Source organism: Cavia porcellus, unplaced genomic scaffold (assembly GCF_034190915.1).
Source record: "Cavia porcellus strain 051 isolate PalLab524CR breed Dunkin Hartley unplaced genomic scaffold, mCavPor4.1 scaffold_29, whole genome shotgun sequence".
Classification (NCBI taxonomy): domain Eukaryota; kingdom Metazoa; phylum Chordata; class Mammalia; order Rodentia; family Caviidae; genus Cavia; species Cavia porcellus.
Window position 1 is genome coordinate 22,878,260 of NW_026947512.1, and position 25,935 is coordinate 22,904,194.

The 25,935-nt window shown below is 50.9% G+C and overlaps 1 protein-coding gene across 1 annotated transcript in view; it reads right to left on the reverse strand.

Moving 5' to 3' along the window:
- Positions 1–4,348: 4,348 nt before the first annotated feature.
- Positions 4,349–25,935, reverse strand: part of Pkp1 (plakophilin 1) — a 45,702-nt gene continuing 24,115 nt past the window's right edge. The window contains exons 3-14 of the mRNA XM_003474844.5: positions 22,210–22,601; positions 19,497–19,641; positions 18,386–18,593; positions 17,032–17,209; positions 15,653–15,767; positions 13,906–14,061; positions 13,285–13,461; positions 12,048–12,201; positions 11,574–11,760; positions 11,010–11,094; positions 8,127–8,233; positions 4,349–6,938 (exon numbers count right to left, since the gene is read on the reverse strand). Coding sequence (XP_003474892.1) covers positions 8,159–8,233; positions 11,010–11,094; positions 11,574–11,760; positions 12,048–12,201; positions 13,285–13,461; positions 13,906–14,061; positions 15,653–15,767; positions 17,032–17,209; positions 18,386–18,593; positions 19,497–19,641; positions 22,210–22,601 — 1,872 coding nt within the window. The 3' untranslated portion in view covers positions 4,349–6,938; positions 8,127–8,158. The remainder of the gene's footprint in view (positions 6,939–8,126; positions 8,234–11,009; positions 11,095–11,573; positions 11,761–12,047; positions 12,202–13,284; positions 13,462–13,905; positions 14,062–15,652; positions 15,768–17,031; positions 17,210–18,385; positions 18,594–19,496; positions 19,642–22,209; positions 22,602–25,935) is intronic.

Here is a 25,935-nt window from a genome sequence, read left to right on the forward strand (position 1 = left end):
ACTTTGTTTTTAATCAGGCAACCTCAGTCTGTTATGATGGAAGCAGAACAGTGCTGGCCTCCTGGAAGGAGGACATGCGTGTTGCTGGGGACATGCATGAGGGTCCTCTGAGGTGATACTAACTTTCTGCATTTTGATAGATTTTGCGTTACACAGCTGTGTGTATCTGTTAAAACACTGAATAGTACACTGAGGAGTCATGCATTTCACTGTATCAAAATCTTACCTAAAAGTGGGGAGGCCAAGGAGGGGGTAAGAACTATAAATCCTGTACTTTGCTTTCAACCCTCACATGCATTCCTCAGGCTCTCCCCATCCCTCTTTCCTCCATGTACGTTCTGCCTGTCTTCCCAGTGTCTGTGCTCCTGGGTTGCTGTTTCTTTCCACTCCCTTTAGGGGATGCTCCACAGTCTCTGACCTGCTTCTCTCTTCTGTCTACTTCCCGCCCGGTCTCCCATGATCTCAGTCACTCTCATGTTTTATAAGCTTTCAGATCCTTGCTCCAAGATGTCAGCGGGGGTAACTGACACCAGTCTGTCTCCTGCTGTGTTATGTTCACCAGTGCTGGGCTACAAGAAGAGTCCTACTCAGTATATGAATCTTTATGAGACCCCTGCTCTGTGCTCACATGGTGCCAGGTGGTGTCTCAGATTGTGTGTGTGTGTGTGTGTGTGTGTGTGTGTGTGTGTGTGTGTCCACCTTTAGAGAACTGGAGCTCCCACCAAGAGTCTGTTGCGTGGGTAGTTTCTCTTGCCTGTGTTGTGTCTCTGTCTTCAGTGTTAGATGCTATTTACCCAGAGGATTCTGGAACAGGAAATGTGCAAATACTGCTTGTCAAGGAGATCCCCTTTGTGGATCAGTGCCAGAAGAAGGACCCTTGTCCCCAGCCCCTACCTGCCCCAGCATCTTTGGCTTCAGCTTCCTAGACATCCTCCCATTTGTTCAGAGGACAGTGAACTCTGTTTGTTGGGGCCAAGACCAAAGACTCTTCCCTATGAGGGCTTGAAGCCAGGCAGACATGGGACCAGGCAAGACAAGCTATAAGACACAAAGGGTTTCCGAGGCTGAGTATCCCCTTTCAGAGTCGAGTGGCCAGAAAATGGGTTTGATCTTTTCTCATTCTCAGGAGTCAGTGATGGTGAATATTAACGTCTATTTCTGCCCTGAGAGGTGTTTTGGAGGAGAAGATGTCTCTTGAATTAAAAAAGGAAACATGAATAGAGTGGGAGGTAGGTTCTTGTCCTGATCTTAAACCCAGAATATAGAAGGTTGTGAAGATTAAAGATAGCTGATGAGTTCCAGTGTCCACCACTGCTGATGGTCACCTTCTCAAAAACTATATCTGTCCTCTACTGCCATCTGTCCCTCAGAAAAATACAGAATGCAGGAGTGTGAGTCTCAGAGGATCCAGAGCTGCACACATGGACTCAGTTTCCCTTTTGAGAGAGGTGCAGAGAGCAGGGTTGCAATGTCCTTGTGTGGAGAGTAGCATTAATCACCTGGAGGTGCAGAAAGCTGCAGAGCTTTCCGTTTATTTATTATCCCACCAGTTGGGAAACTTGTTGATGCTCGACTAAGGCTCTGGACGTGAAGCGTGAAGTTCTTTCTGTGTACGATGTGACTCTGGTCCTCCACCAGTGGGCTCCCAGCTCTGAGGTGTTTCCCAGAGAAGACTCAACTGTCTCTAGGTGACAAGCAGGATGCTGAACCTGCAGCAGGTGTCTGCAGGACTAAGGGCCTGCTGGGGTCATTGAGGCACTTTTTTTTTTTCCCTGTGGCCCTGGTCTCATTCACCTCATGTTCTAATTAACCAAACCAGCTGGCTCCAGCCCAGCTGATGCACACACATCAGCTGACATCTGATAGTTTCTGACATCTGATAATACGTGAGCCCAAATTCGATTTATCGGTATGTTGCTCAGCTGCCACCCTCGTGTGAGGTGCAGTTGTGCGATGCCTCATGCCCCTAATTATTAGGCCATGCACATTGTTCTCTCCATGGCAGTCTTTCCACTGTGTCTCAGGGTCTTGGGAGTGGGTTTGGGTTGGGATGTACAACGTCTGGGTCTCAAGTTTGCTTGTCACAACATTCTTATGTGATTGTGTGAATCACTTTCTCTCCCGGAGTCCCAGTTTCCTTATCTGTAAGCTGGAATTTACTACCCTGTGCTCTGCCTGTCTCACTAGAATGAAGCACACACCTAAACATAAAATGAATCCTTTAGGGCTAAAGTACCTGGGTGTGGTGGCTTTTACCTATAACCTAAGTGCTCTGGGAAATTGGGGCAGGAGGATCCCAAATTTGAGCCTAGACTGGGCAATATAGTGAGATCCTTCCTCAAAATAAAAGATTAAAAAAGGGCTGGCAATGTAGATCAGTGTGAACTCTCTGCATCCTATCCTGAGTGCTAAAAAAAAGGGGCGATGGTGTAGCTCCTCAGACTTCACTCTTTTCTCCCAATTTTCTAGGAAGCACAATATACTGTGTTCTAAAATATGATCCTTTATCTTCCGTGGGGGGTGTTGGGTCCAAGCCAGTTTAGCAGCAAAGGGAGTAGCAGGAAATGCCTTCAAGATTTACAGGCAGATAGACCTTCGGCCAACTAAGACATGAGGATTTGGGACTTAGGCTCCAGGTTTATAGAATCTTTTCCTTGCCATCTAGCTTTCCATGTGCCCATATTAGCTCAACTGCTCCCACGCTTACAGCCAGTTCCCTGCAAGCCTGCAACATTCTTGGCGAAGGGTGGCTGAAGTATGACCTCTGCACCCCTTTGGCCTTCCTACACTGTAAATGCTCCCATGTCCCACATAAAATCTAATTTCTTTAATGTGAGCTTCAATTTCTAAATAATCACATTACATGTGGGATCTTGGGGAACTGAGGCAGCAAATTGACAAATCACTTCCAAATGTTTGTAAATACTAAATGTAACAGTGGTGGAGACTTTGGAGTGTAAGATAGTTGCACAGTGGATTGCCATACATCAGTGAACCAGGGGCAAATACTAGGAGTGGACCAATCTTACACACATACCAGAGAGCTAAAGAATCAGACGCACGCGCGCGCGCACACACACACACACACACACACAGAGCAGACACAAAAAAGACTATTTGTCTCCTTGATATGAAATTCAAAAACAAACAAAACTAAAATATGGTGTTAGATGTCAGGATGGTGATCCCTGCTGCTTAGAAGCTGAGGTTGAAGGGTCATAATTTCTAAGGCAGCCTGGACAACTTAGCAAGATCCTGGCTCAAAAAAAGAGGGGAGAGGAGGGGGTATAGCTTAGTGGTGGACCACTGGTCCAGCATACCTGGGTCCCTGGTTCAATCCCAGTACTGAAATAAAAAAGAATAGTAGCTTTGTGTGTTGTGTGTTTCCCTCAGGGAAGGGGACAGAAAGAGGAATGGGCATAAGTGGGGCTTTGGTAGTGGGCACTGTCCATTTGAGGAGAGCCATAGTGTTGCACCCACATTTTAGTTGTGCACGCTTTGGGCCTACGTGCTATATGTTGATGAAAACATAAACATGTAAACATGCACTGATTTAAAATTTGTAACTGAACCTCTCATTTTTCAGCCAATATCTGTTTTGTAAGTCTTGAAGCATTTTTGGATTTAGGGCATCTGTTAATCTGGATCACAGTTTGGAGCCAATGTCCCCTGGGCTGTGGGTGGCTCCTTGTCCTGCTCCGTGCCCTCTTTGGTCTTTATTAAGCTATCAGATGCTCCAGGAGGCCAAAGCATGGGCTGTTCTAGAGGCTGTGAAGTCACCACTCTTTCGGGCTGCAGACACTCTCCTCTGGCATCCCAGCCTTCTCTGGCCAAGTGGCCCAAGCAGTTATGGCCACACCATCCTTAACATTTACTTCATGTGTCTCAGAAGGTTCCACATGAACATTTGTCCTTTGTGATAATCTTGCTGCTGAGCAGTCCATTACCTTTGTGTCTGCAACCCTCCAGTACGTGATACAGAGCCCAGCAGAGGAGGCCCTCAGGAGACAGGATCTCCTTGGATGTGGCCTTGCAGTTCTCTTTGCTACAGGATCCTACCTGGGTACTGGTGTGCCTAGGGTGACTTTTCCACTTATGAGCTGGTAACACAAGCCTATGTGTCCCCTCCTGCAGCCCTGCTTTGTCTGTAAAATCAGGCAATTCTGGCATCACACAGTCACATCACACACAGGTGAGACTCACATGACTAAGGTGGAAGTGTTCTTCTGCTCTTGGGTGGATTCTCAATCCTTGCCTGGTATGGCATGAGTAACAGCAGGCCTTAAAGGAAGTTAAGGGGCCCCTTCATTCCTCAGCAGCACCCCAAATAATCCACAGTTTTAAAAAGTTCAAAGAAATACTAGCAATTTATTGATTTCCTATATTTCAAAAACACATATACACACTCACACACACAAACACATACATGTGCATCATACAGGGAAACTGAGCTTGGCCAGCACAAGATTGTTATAAAAACATGAAGCAAAGGGAGGGATGGGTTAGAGGGAACCTCTCAGATACCTCACAGCATCCTGGGCTGTCTCCTCCTACCTTAGAGCCCCATCACCCATCTCCCAGCCAGCAAAGAACATCTGCTGCTGAGGTCCCCAGAGAACTGTCGGAATGGGGCCCCAGTGGAGAAGTCACTGGTGGTGAGGGACTGGGCGAGTCATAATCGCAGGAGGCCCGCAGGAGGCATGGGATCAATGTCCTTCCTCATTTGCCCCCAAATTAGAACTTCTTGTTTTGGGTGTTGACCCTCATAGTGAGAGGCCAATGTGGATTTGACACACTGCAATGTGTGTCCTGAAGCCCAGAGACCCATCCCCCACTTCTTTCTGTTCTTCCCAAATGCCAGGCATGATCAGAGACACAGATGACCAGACCACCTGGCCAGCTTGAGAGGGCTTGAGAGAGGCTGCCATAGCCAGGCCTGGCCTAACTGTCCAGGTCAGGCCCCTGAGGTTGGAGTGGCTACCTCATTCCCAAAGCAGAGGAGGGGCCCACCTGATTCTTCATTCTAGGGCAAAGGAAACTGAATCAAGTAGTCCCAGGAAGTCTGGACTGTGCTGCATGGTAGGGCACCTCCCTGGGCTCATAAGAGATCTGTGTGTATCAATTTGTTATCCTCTTTTCCTGGCCAAGCCTCCATCCTCTCTAACTGGGGATCCTAAAGCCAAGGATCCCACGTCTTTCCTCCTTTCACACCCAGGGTGGGGTGTCCTCTAAGGACAGAGGCGAGGACTGTTTTGTTTACTGATATATTCCAGGTGCTTTGAACCCTCTGCTTGGCACAGAAGAGGTGCTCCATAAATGTTATAAAGAAATAGATCATTCTGGGTCCCGAGGACTGGTGGAGAGATATCCTGAAACCTACTATTGGGATGGGCTGGTGGAACAGGCTCCCAGAGGGAGAACCAGGAGCAGGTCTTCCAGCATGGGTCAAACAAGGGAGGGTGTTGCAGACCCACAGAGCTGGAGCACCCTGGTCTGCCTGCACTGCTTCAGAGGATGAAGTTCTTGCAGATGTGGCCTCTCCCATCCCCAGCAGCTAAGTCTCTTAGTGCTCAGATCTGCTCCGTCTTGCAAGTCACTGCTAAGCGTTGTTGCCAGACAGGTCTCTCTGTGCAGTCCTCTGGAGGCCTTTGGCTGCTGACCATCTGAAATGCACAATCTGTGACTTTAGGGGGTACTGGTGCTGGAGTTAGGGGGGCTCTTATGACATCCACTGTGGGTTTCACAAAAGATAGAATGGAGTCAGGGTGGCTGGGGCTCAGGGGAAGAGGGCAAGGATGGCCTGTGGCTGGAATGGGGACTTGTTGGTGTGCTACTGGGGACATTTCCCCTTCTTAACCTGTCTGAATTCCTTTCCTCCAGTCCCCTGGGCCGTCAGACTCTCCCTCACTTGACTCTTAGTGGGCTTGGTGGGAAATATGTCCCTGATAATTTCCAGCTTGCCTCCCCCAGTCTGTTGGAAGCTGGAGTAAGTGGATGCCCCTGCCTATTCCCTCTCCACAGGAAAGATGAGATCAAATAGCCCCTCCCTGGACAACCTTTGGCTCCAAAAACCATTTTTGCCTTCTTTCTCCTGCAGAAAGAAGATCACAGGATTCCGGAGAGTAGGACTTACAGGTTGAAGCCACTCTGTGAGTATACAGCCCTAGAGGACCACTAACCCCATTTCTTTGGTGTCTGCTCCCCAGAGTCCCTGCAGAGCTAAGGAAGTGAGTGTCCTGCTGCCTTCAGTGCCCCACACCATGCCCAACCCTGACCTCTAGGACTGGCCACACTGTCAGACCCATGAGATACACTGAATCCCAGCGGTCCAGCCAACCTTCCAGCAGGCAGCAGCCTCTTAAGGGGGGCATCAACCCCAGCTCCACCGCTGGGAGATGGTGGCAGGAAGGCTTCAGGACTCTTCTAGTACCAGCACTGGTGACTCCCACCTGGCACAACCCACTCCTAGATCTATAGGCAGCTAACCAAAAAGCGTGTGTCCCTCTTGCCTGTAAGGGAAAAGACACACAGGGTCCTCTGCACTACCTTATGAGCTGCAATAAAACAGCACACCTACCTAACTTTCTGTGGCTTGTGGTAATGCTGTCAGTCACTCAAGCACACACATACATGCATATGCACATGACCACACTCTCACATTATACACATGCACACATACCTCATTTCTCAGAGCAAGAAGTATTGACATCAGATGTAAGCCCCTTTAACTCAAGAAAGACCCCCCACCCCGCCCAACCTCCCCAACCCTCATTGCCTGCCAATTCCCTCAAGGAAAAAAAAGAATCTAAAAATATTTCCACCCTCCACAGTTTCCAGGTTTGCTCTCAGATGCATCTGAACTTTTCCAAATACTGCACAAGATGGACAGAAAAACGCATCCAGCAAGGCCTGAGGTCTTCTCAACTGGATCATAACCTCTGGGGGGAAAAAAAAAGCAATTCTTAAGTTAGCATGGTATAAGATGGTTCTGTACCAGTAAGTCCACCAATACCACCTGCCCTGCCACCGAATCCTGCCCTAGGGTGTGCTCTGGCCTAAGAATGGACTGAAGGCCACCTTGACAATTTCCTGTCAGTCAGGAACATGCTGGTTGGCTGTGACCTGCCGCTCCCAGCATCCCCTGCTCCCCTTTCCAGTACTAAGCATCATGTGCTCATTAGAAATCTGCAGCCCATTTTTTCCTCTTTCCCGAGGAAAGAGTTGCTAAAGTGTCACCTGTCTGGAAAGGTGTGATCCAACATGGTTTGTCCTGACACAGTTTCAGCCCTCTCACCCCACTGGGACCCTCCCTGGGATTCAGGGGTAAGTAGCTGCCAGTACATGGCTTAGGTAGAGAGGTCAGGAGGCCTCATCCCTGTTCCTCTTGTTCTGTTGATTTGCAGATGGCTTCACACTGGGGCTACCTCTAGGCTCCTCTCTAGGTTTGTAGGTGTCTGATTTGAGTATCTAGCTGTGGACTCAGCTTACCTGAAGCAGGAGCACTTTGAGTGCTTGTCTAAAAATACATTTTCCTGAACCCCACCCTGGGGCTACCAAATCAGAGCTACTGGGGATCAAGAGAGTGCATTTTAGCCAATGTCCCAGAAGACTCTAATGGATGCTAAGGCTCACAAACCTTCAACCAAGTATTGGTTCTGAGTTTCTGGTCCTTTACATCTCAGCTGGAAATAAGCTTGTCCACACTAGGCATGTGCAAAGCCTGGAAAGTTCATTATAGGAAGTGTGCCATGGCTGACTGTTATATAATACAAAGTGAGCAGTGGATGACTACCGTTTAGCTCCACTATACATTCTCTGTCCTGGGTTGTACTGTAGGCAACTTACACAGTTGTACCTACAAGTCTCACCCAGACCTTCTGGCACTTCTGGTGCCACCAGGACATCATACATCTCTGATGTCCTGTGCTGGACAGCCCATGCCCTCAGCCCGAGTCTGCATAACTATCTTCAAATTTCTTCTGTCAGACAGAGCAAGGCTGTCCAGCGGGCAGGGGAGGGGGTTGTGTTCCTGGGGAGCATGGGCCTAACCCCAGTCTCTGAGGCTGTCTGAAGCTGCAGCAGTAGTGTTGGAAGTGTCCCTCGCCCTGGGATAGGCCAGTTCTTACCTGCAAGCCAAGCTTGCCTGGAAAGTCTCTTCTTAGAATCTGGAGGTAAAGTTCCTGAGGCTGTTGGCCCCAGCTAGGGTTCCCAGCATGTTCCTATCGAAACCTTGCTGCAAGAGGAGAAACAGTACTATGTGACACATTCTGGGGGATCAAAGATGCCCTCCCAGAAGAGCATCCTCAGCTCACACCAGCCTCTGTACCCATGTGTGTTCTGAGCATTTTATATAAGTTGGGGCTAAAATTGGCCTAATTGACTGTGCAATTAAATGCTATGCTGCTAATACCCACAAGTCAGGGAATGTGTCTGGCTGCTCACCAGCCCAGGCTCATTTCTGCAGAGACCCAAGTCGGGGCATGAGAATCCAGGCAGGTACTCATGACTGTGCTGTAACAACCCAAATCAGATTACAAGAACTTGACAGTTTTTCTCTCTCTGACTGCCCTTGTTTTTCTTTTTTGTTATTGTTGTTTAAAGTCCAGCAAGAGCTGCTGGGTAGGGAGAATGGGCTCAGTGCTTCTCAAAGTCAGACCAGCTCCTACCAGCAGCAGCTCCCCTCCTCAGCCCAGCCCAGCCTCACCCCAGCTCCAGCCCCAGCTCCTAATGGAAGCAGACTGAGGCTCGATCCTGTTCTTTCTCTAGTGCAGAGCAGGTGTTCAATACAGGCTCCAGAGGGAAGGAGGATGGCACAGTGTCAGAGGAGCCACTAACTGGGGGGCTTGAGCAGAGGGTTAGGTCGGATTGGTATCTCAGGCCCCCAGGAACAAGAGAGGAGATGACACATGGGGCATACAGCAGCAGCCAGGCAGAGCCCCAGTCCCACTCTGCTTGGGCATGCAGTGCGTGATGCTGTTTTTCCCCTGCAGATGTGCTTGCTCGCTCCTGTTCAGCTTGGCTGAATTGGGTGGAAAGAACGCGCAGGTGAAAGGCCCTGGATCTTAGCCTCCTTGTGCCCTGACTTGCTGAATCTAGACAAACTCCCTGGACTTTGAGTCCCTATTCAGCAAAATAGGTATAAGCCGCGTGACCTGTCTCACCTGCCCCTGTGACAAGCCGATGAATGATGGGTGTGAATGAGTGTCAGGAACAGAGGCTGCAACCTGGACCCTACCCAGGTTGCTGTCAAGCATGGCTAGAGGGAGGAGTGGAGATTAAGGGGCACCCAGGCCTCCAAAGGCATCCTATCGAAGGAATTCTCACAGACAGTGCAGTAAGTGGATCCCCTGCATGCTGTAGCCAGGAGTGGGGAGCTGTGTCCTCTGCAGCTCCCTCAGATAGCTCAAGGAAACTCTCACCCTGTCCTGCTTACCTGCCTCTTCCCCTTCCCCTGGGTCTGCCTGGCAGTTGCACTTGGCTAAGCCCACCATTATGGTGGTATTTTCAAAAGAGGGCTCTGGATTGTCAAGTGTGGAACAAGTGCCTGTTTAAATGCAGATTTCTGAACCCTCCGGGACCACAACGACTTTCTGGCCCCTTTACTATTTCCCTGCAGTGCTGGAGAAGAGCTGATCCCCCTTCCGCCCAGAGAGCTCAAGTGGGTGTGCGTCCCCCTCCTTGCACTGCACCCCCTTTGTTCTCCCTTCTCCGCCCTCTTCATTCAGAACTCAGATCCCCTGTCTTTTGACCTACCTCTTCTTTACTTTCTTTCAGGACAAACTGTGGCCCCCTACACTCCCATTTCCATCATTACCTCACCCACTCTCACTCCAAAATGCTCGCCTTGCTGGGCCGCAGTGTTCTGAGGTCCACAGAGACTCTGAAGTACCAGACAGATCCAGGGCCTTTCCTGGTCCCTGTCCCCTTTGTCCCCTCCATAGCACTGGGAGTGCTGCCCACAGTTCCTGGGAGCTCTCTCCTTCCCACGAGGTCTTCTGCCCCTTCCTGGTCACCCTGTACACATCCTCCTGCTTTCCTCTCCTTCTTCCTTCTCAGCTCACAGGTGAGGTCTTCATGCTCCTGCCTTTGACCCTGAAGTCTTTTCTGTAATCAAGGGCCCCAGGGAGGTCGTCTCTGCTCTCATGGCCTTACCAGTCTGTGCTGCAGCTCTAGCCCCTCTGCCAGGGCCCCACATCACATCCTGCTTGGTTTCCACCCAAGCTGTCCAGATTCAACCTCACTCCAAGAGCCTCCTGACCTCTTGCCAACTGATATACTTCTGTTTATGCAACTATGACATCTTCAAGTGAAAGCCCCGAGTCATTAGTCCTGCCTTTCTGCTCCTTCCAGCCCCACCTCTCTGCGGCCCACATCTCAGGCTAAACAATGGCTGCTGCAAGACTGGGGAAGAAGGGTCATGTGAAGATGTCTCCTATCACAAGCCCCAAGAAAGGCCTTGGTGTCTGCTTACACTGGGGGTCACTGAGGACACAGGGCACACAGATCTCCCTAGGCAATCGTGGCAGCCTCCAGGTCCACTCGGCCTCATTCATTGGTGTGGAATTCATCATGCTTCCATTATGAGACCTTCTGTTCAAGACCTTGGTTGGCACAAAGGCACAAGTCCAAACTCTTTGGCCTACAACTGAAGGAGTCATGTAAACCAGCCCAAGCCTGCCTTCTCAGCCTAAGTGCACAGCTAGCTCCTGCCAACGACCTGTGTGCTCCTTGCTCCCCTTGCTTTGTCAGTTTGCTCCTAAGCCATGCTCCAGACCACTCACACACTTCCTCTGCCCTTCACACACTTGATAACGCTGGTAGCTCCCAGGGCTTGGGGATCTGGACAGAGTGTTGATCACATGCATCGCTTCTCAGACACTTGTTGGGTAGGAGTCTCCCCTCAGTTGGTGGGGACCAATCTGCCTCTCCCTTCTTGGTTCCCTGGGATTTCAGTACAGGGTAAGTTGGGGGAAGAGCTCATCAGAAGGGTTCGTGGTGTGGGCTCTTACCTGTCTGAGGACACCCTGAAGCTCCTTGTTGGCCCACATGTCAGACAGGAGGAGCCGGGCAGCCTCTGCAGCTTTGGGTGAGGTGCTGTGCAGGTGGGAAGTGTAACTGTGAGAGGAGACTCGTGCCTCCCACCCTCCTTGGCATACATGGCATGCATGGCAGAGCATGCCCTTATCCCTGCCCACCTAGAGGCATCCTAGGGGCCATGAGCTGGTCCCCAGCCCTTGTTCTGGGAGATGGGGTCCTGTGGAGCACAGCAAAGTTTCCATGCTGTTGGGTCTGTGCCCCATGTCTCCTACTGATCCTCTAAGGATCCGGTACCCCTGCAGGTCTATCAGACAAGAAGTGTACTACCTCTGCCCCTCTGTGCACCCCCAAGGCCTGGAGAAAATGCTTGTAGCCCCCAGCTCTCTTGGCTTCAGGAACTTCTCTCTCATTAGAGGCAGCATCCCTGCTGCTTCTTGTACTAGATGCTTTTGCCCTCCACCCCAGGGCCTGCTGCACAGGGAGAAGGGCCATGCTGAGGGAAGGCCGACAGGGGGCGCTGTTCTATGCCCACCCACCTGCCACGGCACAGGTTGATGACATTATTGAGCATGCTGCTGGAGAAGTACTGCTTGGCCAGCTGTGGCTGTGAGGTCATCAGGTTCCTCACAGTGTAGCAGGCTGAGGACAAGATATCTTCAGAGTTGTTGGTGTTGCCAGTATGGCTGGTGAGAAGCCTAGTCACCTCTGGGAACACTTGATTCCCTGGGAGAGGAGGGAATTGGCACAGGGTCAGGATTACCAAGGAAGGGAGGGGCTCAGGGGTTCCCTCCAAGGTCACAGTCCTAGACTGCCTGCAAGACCCCATGCCAGTTCTAATTCAGAAGGAACCTCTGCAGAGGCATTCCCCCACCTCAGCCGCCTCCTGTCTCTTGGGCCAGCTTCCCTTCTGAATGCTTGCCCTGGAGAATGGGCCAGTGGTGACCTTCCAGCAGGCTCTGGGACCCGAACAGCCTGCCATGTCCTATGGGGGTGGGGAGCAGGCGCCTTACCCATCACTCTGTGCAGCACAGGATGGCGGGACATGTTGCTCAGGAGGGAGGCCCCAGACCGCACCACATCCGAATTTCCAGATTGTAGGAGGCGGGCAATTTGTGGCAAACCCTTTTCCTTCAGTCCGATCAGCTGGCTCATGCCACTGGACATCTATGAGAGAAGGCCCCAGGAGGAGCTGGCTTGCAGCTTCCCAACCACCAGGCAGGCAGAGAGCAACAGGCAATCCCAAGCCCAGGGCCCAGGACCTTTTCTCCTTCACACTGGAAGCTGACACACAATTGTTCACACTTGGGTGCTTACGGAACCCAGGACTACTTGCCCCTTCCCACCCTTGCTCGCTGCCCCCTGGATGACAGCCTTCAGCTTTTAAGCTTATCCAACTGTCTCAGCTGTGCCTCCCTCAAACATCCTTCCTTGCTCACAGGGGATGACACGGCCAAGGGATTTGTCACTTAAAGAAGGGCCAGGGCAAGGGGTGTAGCTCAGTGGTTTGGCACTTGTCTAGCATCCTGAGTTCTAAACCCAACAACACAACACAACACAAAACAAAACAAAATGTTATCTTCTAATTTCCCTAGATATGCTGAAATTCAAATCACATTTGTTGTGGACCTGTCTATCAGACATCTGGGCTTTATGGGAATATACTTGGGGTCTCCCGGAGGTAGCCCAGCTCATCCAGGCCTCTGAGAAATGAGGTGTCCTGCTAGGGCCTGGGCCAGGCAAGTTTCAGGTCATGAAGACCTCTGTCTCTTCCCCTCACAGGCAGGTTTCTTTTACCCTTAGGTCATCAGCTGCTGCCCAAATCCCTTTCATCCAAAGTAAAGCCAAGGGACAGTTCTTTTCTGACCCCACTCTGTATCAGGTCTTCAAAGCTGTATTTGGGTTCTAGTTTTGTTGCATCTTCCTGTGGACCTGCTCATGTTCCAAGTTTCATCCTACTCTGTCAGTTCAGCAAACAGAGACCCCTGCCAAACACACGCTCCATCCCAGGCAATTAGGAGGTCAACACTGGGACAGGAGCCATGAGGCAACAGGTCAGTGGGCACAGGCCTGGAGCTCCCACCCGGCAGAGGCATCTCCCTCATCACCTCCTCCATGCCCAGCCCAGGGCCTCTCATGCTCATATCTGCAGCATGAAGTCTGCAAGTGTTTGGTGGGGACAGGCTGGTGGGAAAAACAGGGAACTGAGCTTGGAGTGTGGGGAGCAGCAGATGAGAGGGCACGCCTCACCAGCCCCTTGCTGGCCGTCAGGTTCTGCAGGGCACCAGCACAGGCCTCCAGGGTGGCATCCTTCTTGCTCTTGCCCATGAGGTTCAGGTAGGTGCGGATGGCATCTGAGTGGTACAGCCAGCTGCTGCCCCTGGGATTGGTCTCTTCCTCCGGAAGGGGGCACTCGTAGTTGTTGTTCTACGGACAGACAGCAGGTCAGCAAGCCAAGCATCCTCTCCCTCCCTGAAATTCAGGGTCTTGCAGAGGCAGGGGGCCCAGGGACAGTCCTTGCATGCTTCACTTCTGTGGGTCCTAGAACTCCACAGAGAGGTCCTTGACTGTTTAGGGGTGGGAGTGGGGATGCAGGTGGCATTCCTGATACCTTGGGAAGTGTGCTCCACGGCTGCCTCAACCTGGACCTTCCGGCTGTGGGAGGCCACTTTGGGGTCTCACAGCAAGATGCTTCCTATCATCTGAGGTCAGAATGTGGGTTTGACCTGCCTTAGGCCCACAAGGATGTTCTGGGGCTGACAGCACACTCCCAGGGCCGAGGCTTTGGCAGACTCCACAAGAGCTGAGAGGAAGGGTGGACAGGGCAGGGAACCCGAGGTGGCCCTGGCTCTTCCAAGGGACAGTGCTCACCATCATCTTGTCACTCTTGTTGCTGAAGCAGCCGGTGGAAGATTTCTCCATGTAGGCATTGCGGGCGTTGTACTCCAGCTGGCGGTAGCGGGTGGGCACCTCAGCGTCCAGGCGGTAGGAGAGGTTATGCAGGATGCACATGCAGTTCTCCACGGACTGCAGAGTGAGCAGGGGCACGCATGTGAGCCACCACCAAGCCCCCAGGGGGCTCCAAGGCTTGCCACCCATCTGCCTGACCAAAGCAGCATCCAGAGAGATGAACAGATGCCTGCTGCACCCTCAGTCTGCAAGGATCTCTCGAGGACTCCACAGGGGCCTGACTTTGAATCCTGGCTCTGTCATTTCCTGGCTATTTGAACCTAAATGACTTGCCTCACCTTTGTGGACCTCAATTTCCTCAGCCATAAAATGGAACTGAAATCATTTCAGTGGCAATTGGGAAGATTATACAGGGTTCCCCTGTATCTTTGGGATCTATATCCGCAGATTTAACTGATTAAAATAGTTTTTTTAAAAAATTACATCTGTATTGAACAAGTGCTGACTTTTTTGGTCATTATTCCCTAAACAATACAGTACAACAATCATTTACGTAGCATGGACATTGTGTCATGTAAGTACAGGTGTTACAAATAATCTTATTGCTTATGAACGATGACAGGATATGTATAGGTTGTATTCAAATATTCCACCACTTTACAGAAGGGCTTGAACACCCATGGATTTTGGTGCCACTGGCACCTTGGAATCACCCCCAGTTTCCAAGGGAGAGCTGTGTGTGGAGAGTCCCAATCACGGGACCGTTTGCAGGTCACGACAGGCGCCGGTGACAGTTTGCCCTGGACGATGTGGCTGGCTGGAGGACTGCAGTGCTGCAGCACGCACCTTCCCTTCTCAACAACCTCCTTGAGGCCAAAGCCCCCTCCATCTCATGCCCTTCCTATTTCGTCTGCTGTTCCTCAGCCTCCAGTGTCACAGTGCTACACACATGCACCTGCCCTTGGTGGACCCCCAGGCATGGCTGGGGGTAGCAGCTTTACCCTCCTTTCCCTGCGTGGTCCCTGTGGGGGTCTGAGGAACTCTGGCCTCCAGGGTCACACAGGTGTAGGAGATGTACAGAGCAGAAAAGTGATTTGCCCAGGGAACCAAGCTGGGCAGCCAGGTGACACGCCTGTCCTCTGGAGTCCTTTTGTCACTTCCAGGGGAGGGAAGAGGAAGTAAAATCCTTCCTCATGGGAATAGCACTCAGGACTCAAGTGCTATGAGACCCCAGCTGTCCCCTGGGGACTGCTAGACTTCCCTGCCCACTGAGCCATTGTCCTGCTGTGCTGGGAATTACCCAGTCCTCAGCTTATCTTCCTTCCATGACTTGTCCCTTCTTTCGCTGATGGCAGGAGGCTTTTTTGGAAGGAAGTGGGAAGTGAGCTGTGATAGAAAGAGTATCACTTCAGAAAGGACATGGAGGCTCTGGAATACATCGGGAGCATCAGGGAGAGTGTGGCCCCCGAGTTTGCTTGTGTGCTGTGCCCTGCCTCCAACACCTCCTCTGCTGCCCTAGACTGTCTGTTCTGTCACTGGGGCTAGTCTCAAAGCCATCCAAAGGATGAACTCTGACTCGTGGGATCCGGGAGACAGAAATGTTAGAACCTGGAGTTTGAGGATCTGGCCTCACTGATCTGAATGCTGGCTCTGGGCTTTGTAACTCTGGACACAGTGGTTGAGGTGCCACCAGGGGCTGTGCTCTCACCTTGTCATCACAACGGCTGGCCGCCACGCAGTTCTGGACATAGGCTATGAGGGAGTCGATGAGCCCTGTGTAGTTCCGCATGGTCTGGCGGCCAGCATCTGCAGAGCTCAGGTTCCTGTGGACAGAAGGAGGAGGATGTGGTAACTGGCAAAGAGAGGGTCAGGACGGAGGAGAGAGTGTAGGGGGCCATGCAGGGTATGGAACAGGCAGGCAGAATGGGCAGGGGGAGGTTGGAGGTTGTGGTAAGAGAAGGAATGAAGGAAGAAAATGAAAGAAAAAAGGAAGGAAAGAAAAATTATTTAGTTCTCAATGGTTTCACTGTAAACTGTGAGTGGCAGCTCCCCACTCCCCACTAGATGCCCACCACATCTAGTGGGAAGAAGCTCCTACAGGGCAGGCCTCTTTATGTGGAGTAGGAAGAATCTCTGCAGAGTGTGTGGGATGAGAGAATGAAGCTCAGGGGACCAGATGCACCCACCTCTCTAAGCAAGTTGTGTTCTGCCTCAGTGCTAGCTGATCCATGCAAGTGGTCTTTCGCCTGATGGTGGTGGTGGTGGTGTGTGTGTGTGTGTGTGTGTCTACTGTTGCTTCCAGCAGCCCTGTAGCCTATAAAATCCTTAATTAACTGGCTTTTTATCTGGTGTCTTTGCTTTCTGGAGGTTGCTGCTGGAAGCTGGCAGGAAAGCACAAGTTGAGCCACAGAAGCTCGTGCCAGCTGCACCCACCACTCTGGGACTTCCCAGGAGCTGGGGAAGACAAACCCTGCGGGAGCAATGTGTGACCCTAAGGGGGAATCTTGTTCCACAGTCCCACACTTCTTGTGGGGGCTCATTCCTCAGCCTGGAAACCTCTTCTCTGAGAATAGGCAGAGCCAAATCCCTCTTCCAGCAGCCCCACAGGGGCTCTGCCACACCCTGGCATGGAACTCAAACAACTTTGGGCAAAGCAGTACCATCTGAGCTTGTCAAACGGGTACAGCACCACAGTGGGAAAGTGACTCATAAGCAGCCAAATGGTAGACTTTGTCTGAAAGAATGCTCTCAAGATAGTACAAGGAGTGGATTTTTCCAGGGGCAGAGCGGGATGGATTGTTGAGCCAGTTTGAATGCTCAGATCCAGGCATTTTGACTCTTCAACTCCAAATCATATCTGCTATATTCCTAATTAGGTTAAGGGAGGTAACGGGGTCCTGGGCCTCACCCACACCTAGAGACACTAGTAAGCCATGGCTGACCTCTTTCTTGGAGCCTGGCCTTTCAAGAGCCACAGTCAGGCTGGATTCTGGGTTCTCTGCGCTGGCCAGATGATGCCAGAGAGGGGCTGCCTGGGGAAAGGTCCTGGGCTGGGGCAGAAAGAGCCCCTCTGTGCTCTTCTCTCACCTCAAGCAGCCTGTGGCATTGAAGAAGACCTCAGGGTCCACCGCGTCCCTGGACATGTTGCTGTTGCCATCACACCAGCCCGAGAAGGGAATGATGACCCGGTCAGCCAGAACAGGCAGGGCATCAGCCACCAGCTCCTCCTTGAGCTCGTCAGTGGAAGACAGGTTCCAGAGCAGCCCTGAGGGATGAGCAGAGTCAGCTCAGCACTTGCAGGTTCAGAGGAACCCAGGGCCTTGGTGTCCTGCCTCAAGCCTGGGCTCTAGCGGATGGATCCTCCGTGGTAGCCTTGGTCCACTGAACACATTTATGACTCTTTCCTGAGCACTTTTTTAATGTCCTCACTGGAATGAGGGTCTCTAGAGCATAGGGAACATCTGGACTTCTCTGTTGAGGTCAAAATGAAGCACATGGATATATTTGATCAGTGGCTTTAATATTTATTTATTATTGAGATACTGCCTATTGAGCCCAGAACCTTATGCACACCAGACAAGCATCCTACCCTGTAGATATATTAGCCCTTTTTTGTTTTGTTTTTGAGGTGAGGTCTTCCTAGGTTGGCCAGGTGGGCGGGCCTTGAACTTGAGTCTCCTCCTTTGGTCTCCTAAATAGCTGGGAGTATAAGTGTATGCCATCAGCCCCAAATGATCAGTGGTTTTAAATATAAATATTAGCACCTGGGATCTTCTATATTCTCTGTTTTCCATCTGAAAGTCTTTTCAGAAGTCCTTGTCAACTGTTACTCTATACACAGACTTGTTATCCTGGTGCAATTTGAGGTCTTCACAGTGGTATCTTTCCTCTCTGAAGCTTCACCCAGAGAGCTTCCAGTAACTTTGGCACAGGTGGGCACTCAAGACTGTAAATCAAACCCTGCCTATATTGGCTTTACTGTCTCCCTAGGACCTACAAATCCTAGGGTCTGCTACATATGGGCCCTACCTGGATATCAGCCTTCCTCCCCTTGCCCTTTACCCTTAAAAAGACAGAACCTATCTCTTGTGTGTATGGGGTGTGTGTGTGTGTGACACCAACCAAGGGTTATCATCTAGTGACATTTGATTGACAGTTGCAAGTTGTCAAGTAGTGCAGGGCAAAGGTGCTCTTGTACTGAGAGTTCCGTCCCTTGGATGGTTTTTCTAGAAGTGAGCTGAGTTAATAGCTACAATCATGCGCACCTATATGGGGAAATGTGCTAATCTGGCTAAGGCTGGTGGCATCGGACTTCTATGATATTAGCCCAGGTCAGATCTGCACACAGGGGTGACTTGGTCAGGATCCAAAGAGGCCGGCTTGCATCCCAGCCAGTGGCCTTGCACAGCCGCGCCCTGGCTCTCCATGCTGGGCCCCCTACCTGTCAGTTGTTTCTGGATCTCCGTGCTCCCGGTTCTCCGCAGGAGGTTGACAGCCTCACGGATCCCATTCTGCCTCCGGGTCTCCAACTTGTTAGTATTGCTCCGAAACACCAGGTTGCGCAGGGCCCCCGCGGCGGCCTGCTGGACATTCTGGTTGGGGCTACGGAGGAGGTCCACCAGCTTGCAGATGCCTCCCAACTGGTAGACCTGCAGGAAGAGTTGCCACATTGCATGGTTGATGGATGATGGGGTGGGGTGGGGTGGGGAGGCCATGCCAGTTATTCTCTGCTCAAAGTAAATTTTTCTCAGGCCCAAAAAAATCTACTTTCAGTTTAGAAATATCTAAGAAAACCAAAACAGATTAGTAGCATGAGGAAATGGTAACTGACCCAGCCCAGTAACCAAAAAAACCTGCATTTAGATCCTAGGCTTTTTGCAACCCAGCAGAGTGACTGCAAGCAAGGAACCAAACCCTTCTTCCTTGAGCCCTATTTTCTTCCTCTGGAGTGTGATGGTGGGGGCTGGATGAACAAATGTACACATGTGTACCTCAGAATCCTTAGGCAGAGCACAGATGTGAGAGAGATGTTCTCCTGGGAACTCCTTCTCCTACCAGAAACTTTCATGCTAACTAACCTTGGCTGCTAGGGAGTCCATTTATGACACAACAAATTGGGCTGGACTGCAGAGCCTGTGGTTTTCCCAGCTGCCCACCATACTTGAGGAAGTAGATACCACTCTAAGATGAGAGGTAGGAGTGGCCGAAAGGTAGGGGGTGGGAGCTGAGAGGTAGGGAGTGGGGACAATTGTGTTCCTTATTGGAATTTAAAGAGATTTCTGGTGACCCATAGTTCTCATTGAAAGTTCTCTTTCATGACCAGCAGGTGGAAATGTACATCCCTAATGTCTAGCCCACAGAGAGTTTTGCTCTGCACATTAAGATGCCAACTCTGATCCTGGGAAATGTCAGGTATGCTCCTTATCCCTGACAGCGGGCACAGCGAGAAGGAGACAACTAAAAATACCCCTACCCATCTTCAGATGCAGGGTCAGATTGCCATGCTTAGGCCCTGCCCAGGCCTTCTGGGAGGAAGGTGTGTGGCCAGCTACCTGTTGCTTGGCGGATTCATCCTGGAAGCAGGTGTGCTGGATGTAATAGGCCCCGATAGCCTGGTACTTCTCATCCTGGGAGCTCAAGTACTGCACAGCCTTGGGGATAGTCAGTCCACTGCACTCAATGTCCTCACTGCAGATCCTGTGAGGAACAAGCAGCACGGTGTGTCATGGGGGAGCTGGGCACCCTGGTGAGTAGGTTCAGAACCCTTCTGAGATCCACATCTGAGTTGACACAGCCTCATCTGACCTCCAGAGGGTCAAAACAAGGCAGCCTAGCTCATTTGGAGAAAGCCTTTGGGACAGCTTCCCTAGAGAAGGGACAGGCTCACACATAAGATTTCCCCTCAAGGGACACTGGCTGTGATAAGTGTGATGGGTTATGTTAAGGTCTGAGCAGGCCAGACCTTAACATTGCAAAATCCCAGCCAGTTGCTTTAAGGGAAGCCCTGCCACTAACTCACCATCTCTCATACTTGTGCTGGTATTGGGAAAATGGGAAAGAATGGCTGAGCTTATCTATTCTATCCATCTATTATCTATCTATTCATCCATACATCCATCAGTCAATCCGTCCATCCATCAGTCCATCCATCCATCCATCAGTTCATTCATCCATCAATCCATCCACCCCCAGATCCTACTGGCTCTTGTTACACAAAAATTTTCACATCTACCTTTCTTCCTAGCCAGCACTTTTCTCTGGATCAGGATCACTTCCCTGGAGGGTTGTGGCAAGAGACCTCTGCAGCTCTTGCTTTTCCCTCCAAACTCTTCCATCCAACATGTTACAAATTTAAACAGAAAAGTTTTCCTAAAGCCCTGTCCCCTGTACTATTGCCCAGCTTAGAAACCATCACCAGCTTCTGCAGTAGCAGGTTCAAGTTTAAATTGCTTCAACTGAAATCCAAGGGCATACATTAGGTTAGACCATAGGAAATGTCTAATAGCTCACATTTTTTTGAGCCACAAAACTGTAAATTTCATGCTGTAACCTAATAAGCTCCATTGTGTCATCTTGTGCACTCTCTGGTCCCTGCCACGGGTCTACTGCAGCAAGACTGTCAGGCCCCAAGGCTGCCCCATGATACTGGAGACTGATGTGAAGGCTGCTGGGCATGGGCCTCTCTCTAGGAGCTTCTCAAGCTCCCATGGCATGGAGTGACAGGAGACCTTTCCATTGGAGCGAATCCTGCTTCCCAACAGACATGGCGAGGTTCCTAAGGGCAGGGACAGGTCCTCTGTGGCACATAGCTCTACTCTGTGGATCCGTTTAGCATTTATACAGGAAGCCCTCTCCCCATTTTTCCATCAGTAAATAGTCATGACTGTAGCAGGGGTGAACCAGACTTGTTTCTAAAAAAACCTTCCAAGAGGCAGAGCTCCTTGACACTGTTAGGAGTACCCGTTCCCTTTCCTGCATTTATCAGTCTAAATGGCTATCACTCATCCCCTCTGTCCCTGACCCAGGCCCTCCACTCAGTCTCTAGGTGAAGCAAAATGCTGCCCTGATCAGTCTATGGAAGGTCAGAGTTCTTTTTTTTTTTTCTGTCTTTTGGAGACAAGGTCTGTATGCAGTTCAGGCTGGCCTTGAGCTCACTTTGTAGCCTAGTCTGGTCTCGAACTCACAACAATCCTCCTGCCTCAGCCTCCCAAATGCTGGGATTACAGGCATGAGCCACCATGCCTGGCTCAAGGTCAGAGTTCTTAACCCTTTCCCAAATGATCCTAAACAGACTCCATGGTCTTTAAGTAGAAGGCGACTCCTTTCTCCTTGATTTAAGAACAGGGTGGAATTGGTAGGAAAGAACACAGGATGTGGAGTCAGTTTTGTGGCCTAGAGTAAGCTAGTTAACATCTCTGCCTGGTTCCTCCTCAAGAATGCTAATGACTGCTGGAACGGGTTGTCAAAACCTGCAAAATTCCTAGTGCCCTGTGAAAAATAATTCATGGCTGTGTTCCTTGCACTCACCCCGGAGTCTGGCATGTAGTAAATGCTCGGTAAACACTTGCCAAATAAATGCATGATGATCGATAAGATATAAGACAGTGGGAAGGTTCATGGATCTCCGAGCCTGATGGAGGGAAGGCTCAGTGTCACATATAACACTGTGGCCCCTGCTTTCTCCATGCCTGTGGCTTTACTGGGCACCATATTGAGTCTCCGTTCCCAGTGGGCAGCCAGAGTTGTACGCTATTCTTTAATCCTAGATCGTATTCCTGTGTTCATGTTCATCTGTCCTATTTGTCCTTTGAACTTACCCATCTTATAACACAACCCATAACCCATCTTATTGTCTACATTCTGGGACATGGATCAGGATTGCCAAACCTAAAATTGGTGGTTCTCAGACTGGTGTGAGCCAATCATGTAGAAGGCTTCCTGGAACACACATCAGGGCCCCCCCAGGGTCTGTGAGACAGTAGCACTGATAGATCCAAGAGTGAACATTTCTAACAATTCCCAGGTGATGGCAATATGCTGGTGGGCCAAACATACTTGGAGAACCCCTGGCACCACTAGCCTTCTCTAGGGAGTCTCCCTCTGTTCATAACCTGTGGCCTCAAAAGCTGTGCACTCAAGGTTAGATTCCATCACCCTTCCATGCTGAGAAGTTGCTGAGGTTTGAGGTCCTCCTACCCTGGCCCTTGCTCCCAACTGGGTCCTGGCTGACCGCTTCCCCACCCGCCCCAGCCCAGCAGCACTCACTTGGAGCTGGCCCTTGAGTGGCCGAAGGACAAGTCTTTGTTGCAAGAGATGGGTGGCACATACACCTGGTCCTGCTTGGAGGCGCAGGAGGGTGGGTGCACAGGGCACTTCTTGATGGCTTTCTGGCCACTGCAGGTGCTGTAGAAGCTGTAGCGGTTCTGGGTGGTCTTGTGGCCCTTGGTCAGTGTGCCCCTGCGCAAAGTGCCCTTTGGGTCACAGTAGAGGTCAGGCTCACTGCGGCTTGCCTTGATTTTCTGCATGAAGCAGATGTCACTGCCTGCCCCAGGTGTGGCACAGCTGCCCCGTGGATAGTTCCGGCTCCAGCTCTCCATCTGGCTGTAGGAGCTGAAGCGCCTGTTTTCTGGCTCCCGCTTGAGGGTCCCATTGTAGACCTGGACAGGGGAAAGGAGAGAGGCTCAGTCAAATTTCCTGATGAAGGATCTGGGTCTGCCTGACCAGAGTATACAGCACTTTCCCGATTCCCACAGTAAGGTTCTGAGAATCCAGAAATGTTCGGAGAATCTAATACACATGTGCTATATAACTTTTTCGGTACCAGGAATCAAACTTAGGCACAAGCCAGGCGGGCACTTTGTACCTGTGAGCTATATCCCCTGCCTGTATTACTTTTTAAACTACAAGTTACAGCCCATCATGGATTAGGAAATCACTGTAGTGGATTGTGCTCATTATTATTAAAAATATAGTACAAATGATATACCTTGGGATATGAAACACTAGAGCACAGTGCACATGTGGTTCTGTGCAACAGTGAATGGGTGCTGGGTTGCAATGTGAAAATACTTCTTCCTGTGGGAATACACCAAGAGAGTGTGACAGCCTTTGATCTGGCCACCAGGGGACAGTTTAACAGGAGGCTGCAGGCCCAGAGAGGAGGAGGCTTCCATCAGTTCCTGGGTGAGGAGAGGATGAAAGCAAGACTTGAGCTTATATCCCCAGCCCTCACCTTGTCACCTCGGGTCTTCCCCAGGCCCCAGCAGCTGTTAACACACTCAGCCCTCCTGGGTCTCTTGTATGCAGGGCTCAGAAACTTCTATGCCAGCCACAGCTGTTTCCACCGTCATTTTTTGCCATATTCCTCATCCTGCTTCCTTGTTTGGCCAATGCAAGAAGCAGATGGTAACAGGCCTCAAGGGAAAACCCTCTCTCAAAGGCCACAGAGACACCGTATTCCTGCCCCCTGGGCCTCTGTAACAGGAGCTGCCAGTTCGGGACCCATCTGGCACCTAAAGATGGCTGCAGTGCTGTGGGGAGGCAGTCATGGTGGACTTCTGGGCTTTATTATTAGGCTGGCAGTGAGGAGATGTTGGAAAAGACACAATCCAACAGGACAATGTACAGGACAATGTACTCTGGACAGTGAGGCATCCCCAAGTCTCTGGGTGAGCCTTGCGGGGAGTTAGCCTCCTTGGGAGGAGCTTAAAGCCAGACCCTCAGTGAGAATCAGCTCTGGGACAGACTTGTCCAAGAAAGACTTTCCCAAGAGCTCACAAGCTGGTGGGTCTGGCCTGCTGGGACTTGTTCTCAAACTAGAGGATCAACATGGATCCTGATAAAATGTCTCCACACAGGTGCTGACTTGGGACTCACCTTTGCTGTGAAAAGCCGAGGCCAAGTCCAGCCCAGAACTTTCCTGCCCCACCCAAGGTGGCATGGAGTTCTGGGTAATTCCCCCTCCACACCACATCTAGCTATACAGAACTGGGCAGAGGCTGGCCTTTACCTGGGTCCTCTTTCAACTCTTTAGGGAGTCACAGAAAGCAGGAAACAGCCATGGTTCAAGCTCCCATGACTGTCAAACTGCCAGTTAGAAGTCACATCCAAAACTCAGAAGCCACAGATTATTAACCTTGGCAATGACATTGCATCTACTTCACCCACACACCCAGCTGTGTACTCAGGCAGTAGAAATTTTCTTGTTTGAACTGGGTCAAACCAACCCACCCCAAAGGAAGCTAGTGCCTGTGGGTTGGAGAGGAACAAATGGACAATAACAAGCCAGGAGGAAGAGAACCTCAGTATTTTTGGATGTAGAGTGAGAACCTTAGAGTTTACATGAAAAGTACTCAACAAGGCCTCCACTGCTTCTGCCCTGGGCCACACTGCAATCTCCTTTGGGGAAGGAAGGTAGGAGATGGCACTTTGGGGATAAAGCTGAACCTCCCCAAGACAGGCCAAGCCTTAGAAGGAAACACAACAAGGAGCTTCCTTGTTCCCAATAAATGACACACCTGGATGTCATCTCAGACACCTGATGAGAAATCCAGATGCTTGCCTGGCTCAAACCCAGCGAAGACGTGATCATGCTGATTAAGCCTGACACAGGCTCTGTGCTTTGCTCTCCGCCTGGGAAAAGGAGCAGCAGCAGCCCTGGCAAGTCTCGGCCCCCAAGGAACAGGCTCTGGCTGCACCCACAGGGGAACAGCAAAGAGGAGAAGGCAAGGACGCTCCATGGGCTTGCATCTGCATCTGGCCAGTGGCCTCATCTGTTCCTGGGCGCCTCACTCCAGCTTCTCAAGTCACAGTGCAAGTGGCCTGTGTTGTCCCACTATGTTAATTGTGGGTGGCTCTTTCCCATCACTGTATCTCTTTGTTGTCACTTTGACAAGCAAAAAAACAAAACAAAACAAAAAAAACCCCAAAAAACCCTTCTCAACTAAACCTTGTCCTCTGCCAGAGTCATGAGGGGTTTCAGTTCTCTCTAAAACTCAGATGAGGCAGACTGCCACTAGCCCTCCCTGCACAGATGGTCTGTAAGCCAGTGGTAGCCACCATCTCTAAGGCTGCAATGGCAATGGTGACATGGGTAGCCAGGTGCATCCCTCAAGTCTCCTGGCTGGGACTCCCACAGCAGCATGGCTGCAGCTGGCATCTGAGGCAGGGCAAGTATTCATCGTGGAGGATGCTCCAAACGTCACAGGATGTTTAGTGTTCCTGGCCTCCAGGCCCTAAAAGTTAGCAGTGGCCCTCTGTCACTATGATTAGCAAAACTGTTCCCTCCCCCGATTTCCAAACACTCTTCCCTGTCTCAAGTGAGCAGCTGCAGCCAGAAGAGATTGTGTGGGCAGTGGCCACCTGTGGGCAGCAGGTAAGGGAACTTTGTGGCCCATATCTAGCCCCACCACACACACCCAGATACTGATCTTCTGGCTACCTCCTCTTTGAGTATAAAGCACAGTCACACACACACACACACACACACACACACACACACACACACACGCCTTGTTTGGAGTCTGTATTCCATGCTTCCTTGAGAAACTCCAGCTTGGACTGGGATGATCCATGGACCAGGATGTTTCACATCAGAAACTCAGCTTCCTGGGAGCAGAGCTGACCCTTCAATGCAGAAAGTTTCTCCACTTGGACTCCAGTGGAGGTCCTGGTGGTCAACAGCCAGAACCACAGACCAATGCAGGCCAGGAACACTATTCAAGCTAACTAATCCTGCTCTCCCTTTTTCTTCCCCCTCTTGGAGAAGTGTGCTCTTTTAACTCCCATACTCAATGTCCTGTCTCCTCTTGTTCCTTAAGTCAGAAGCTCTCAGAGGCCTACCCCTACACTGCAGGCAAGAAAACTGAGTCCTAGAGGGTGGCAAACCAAAGTAAGCCCTGCCATCCCCAGACCCAGGACTTCAAAGACGGGAATATAGTTGACTTCTGCTGGAAGAGCAAAGCAGTCTGAGGATACCGCGAACTGGTTTAT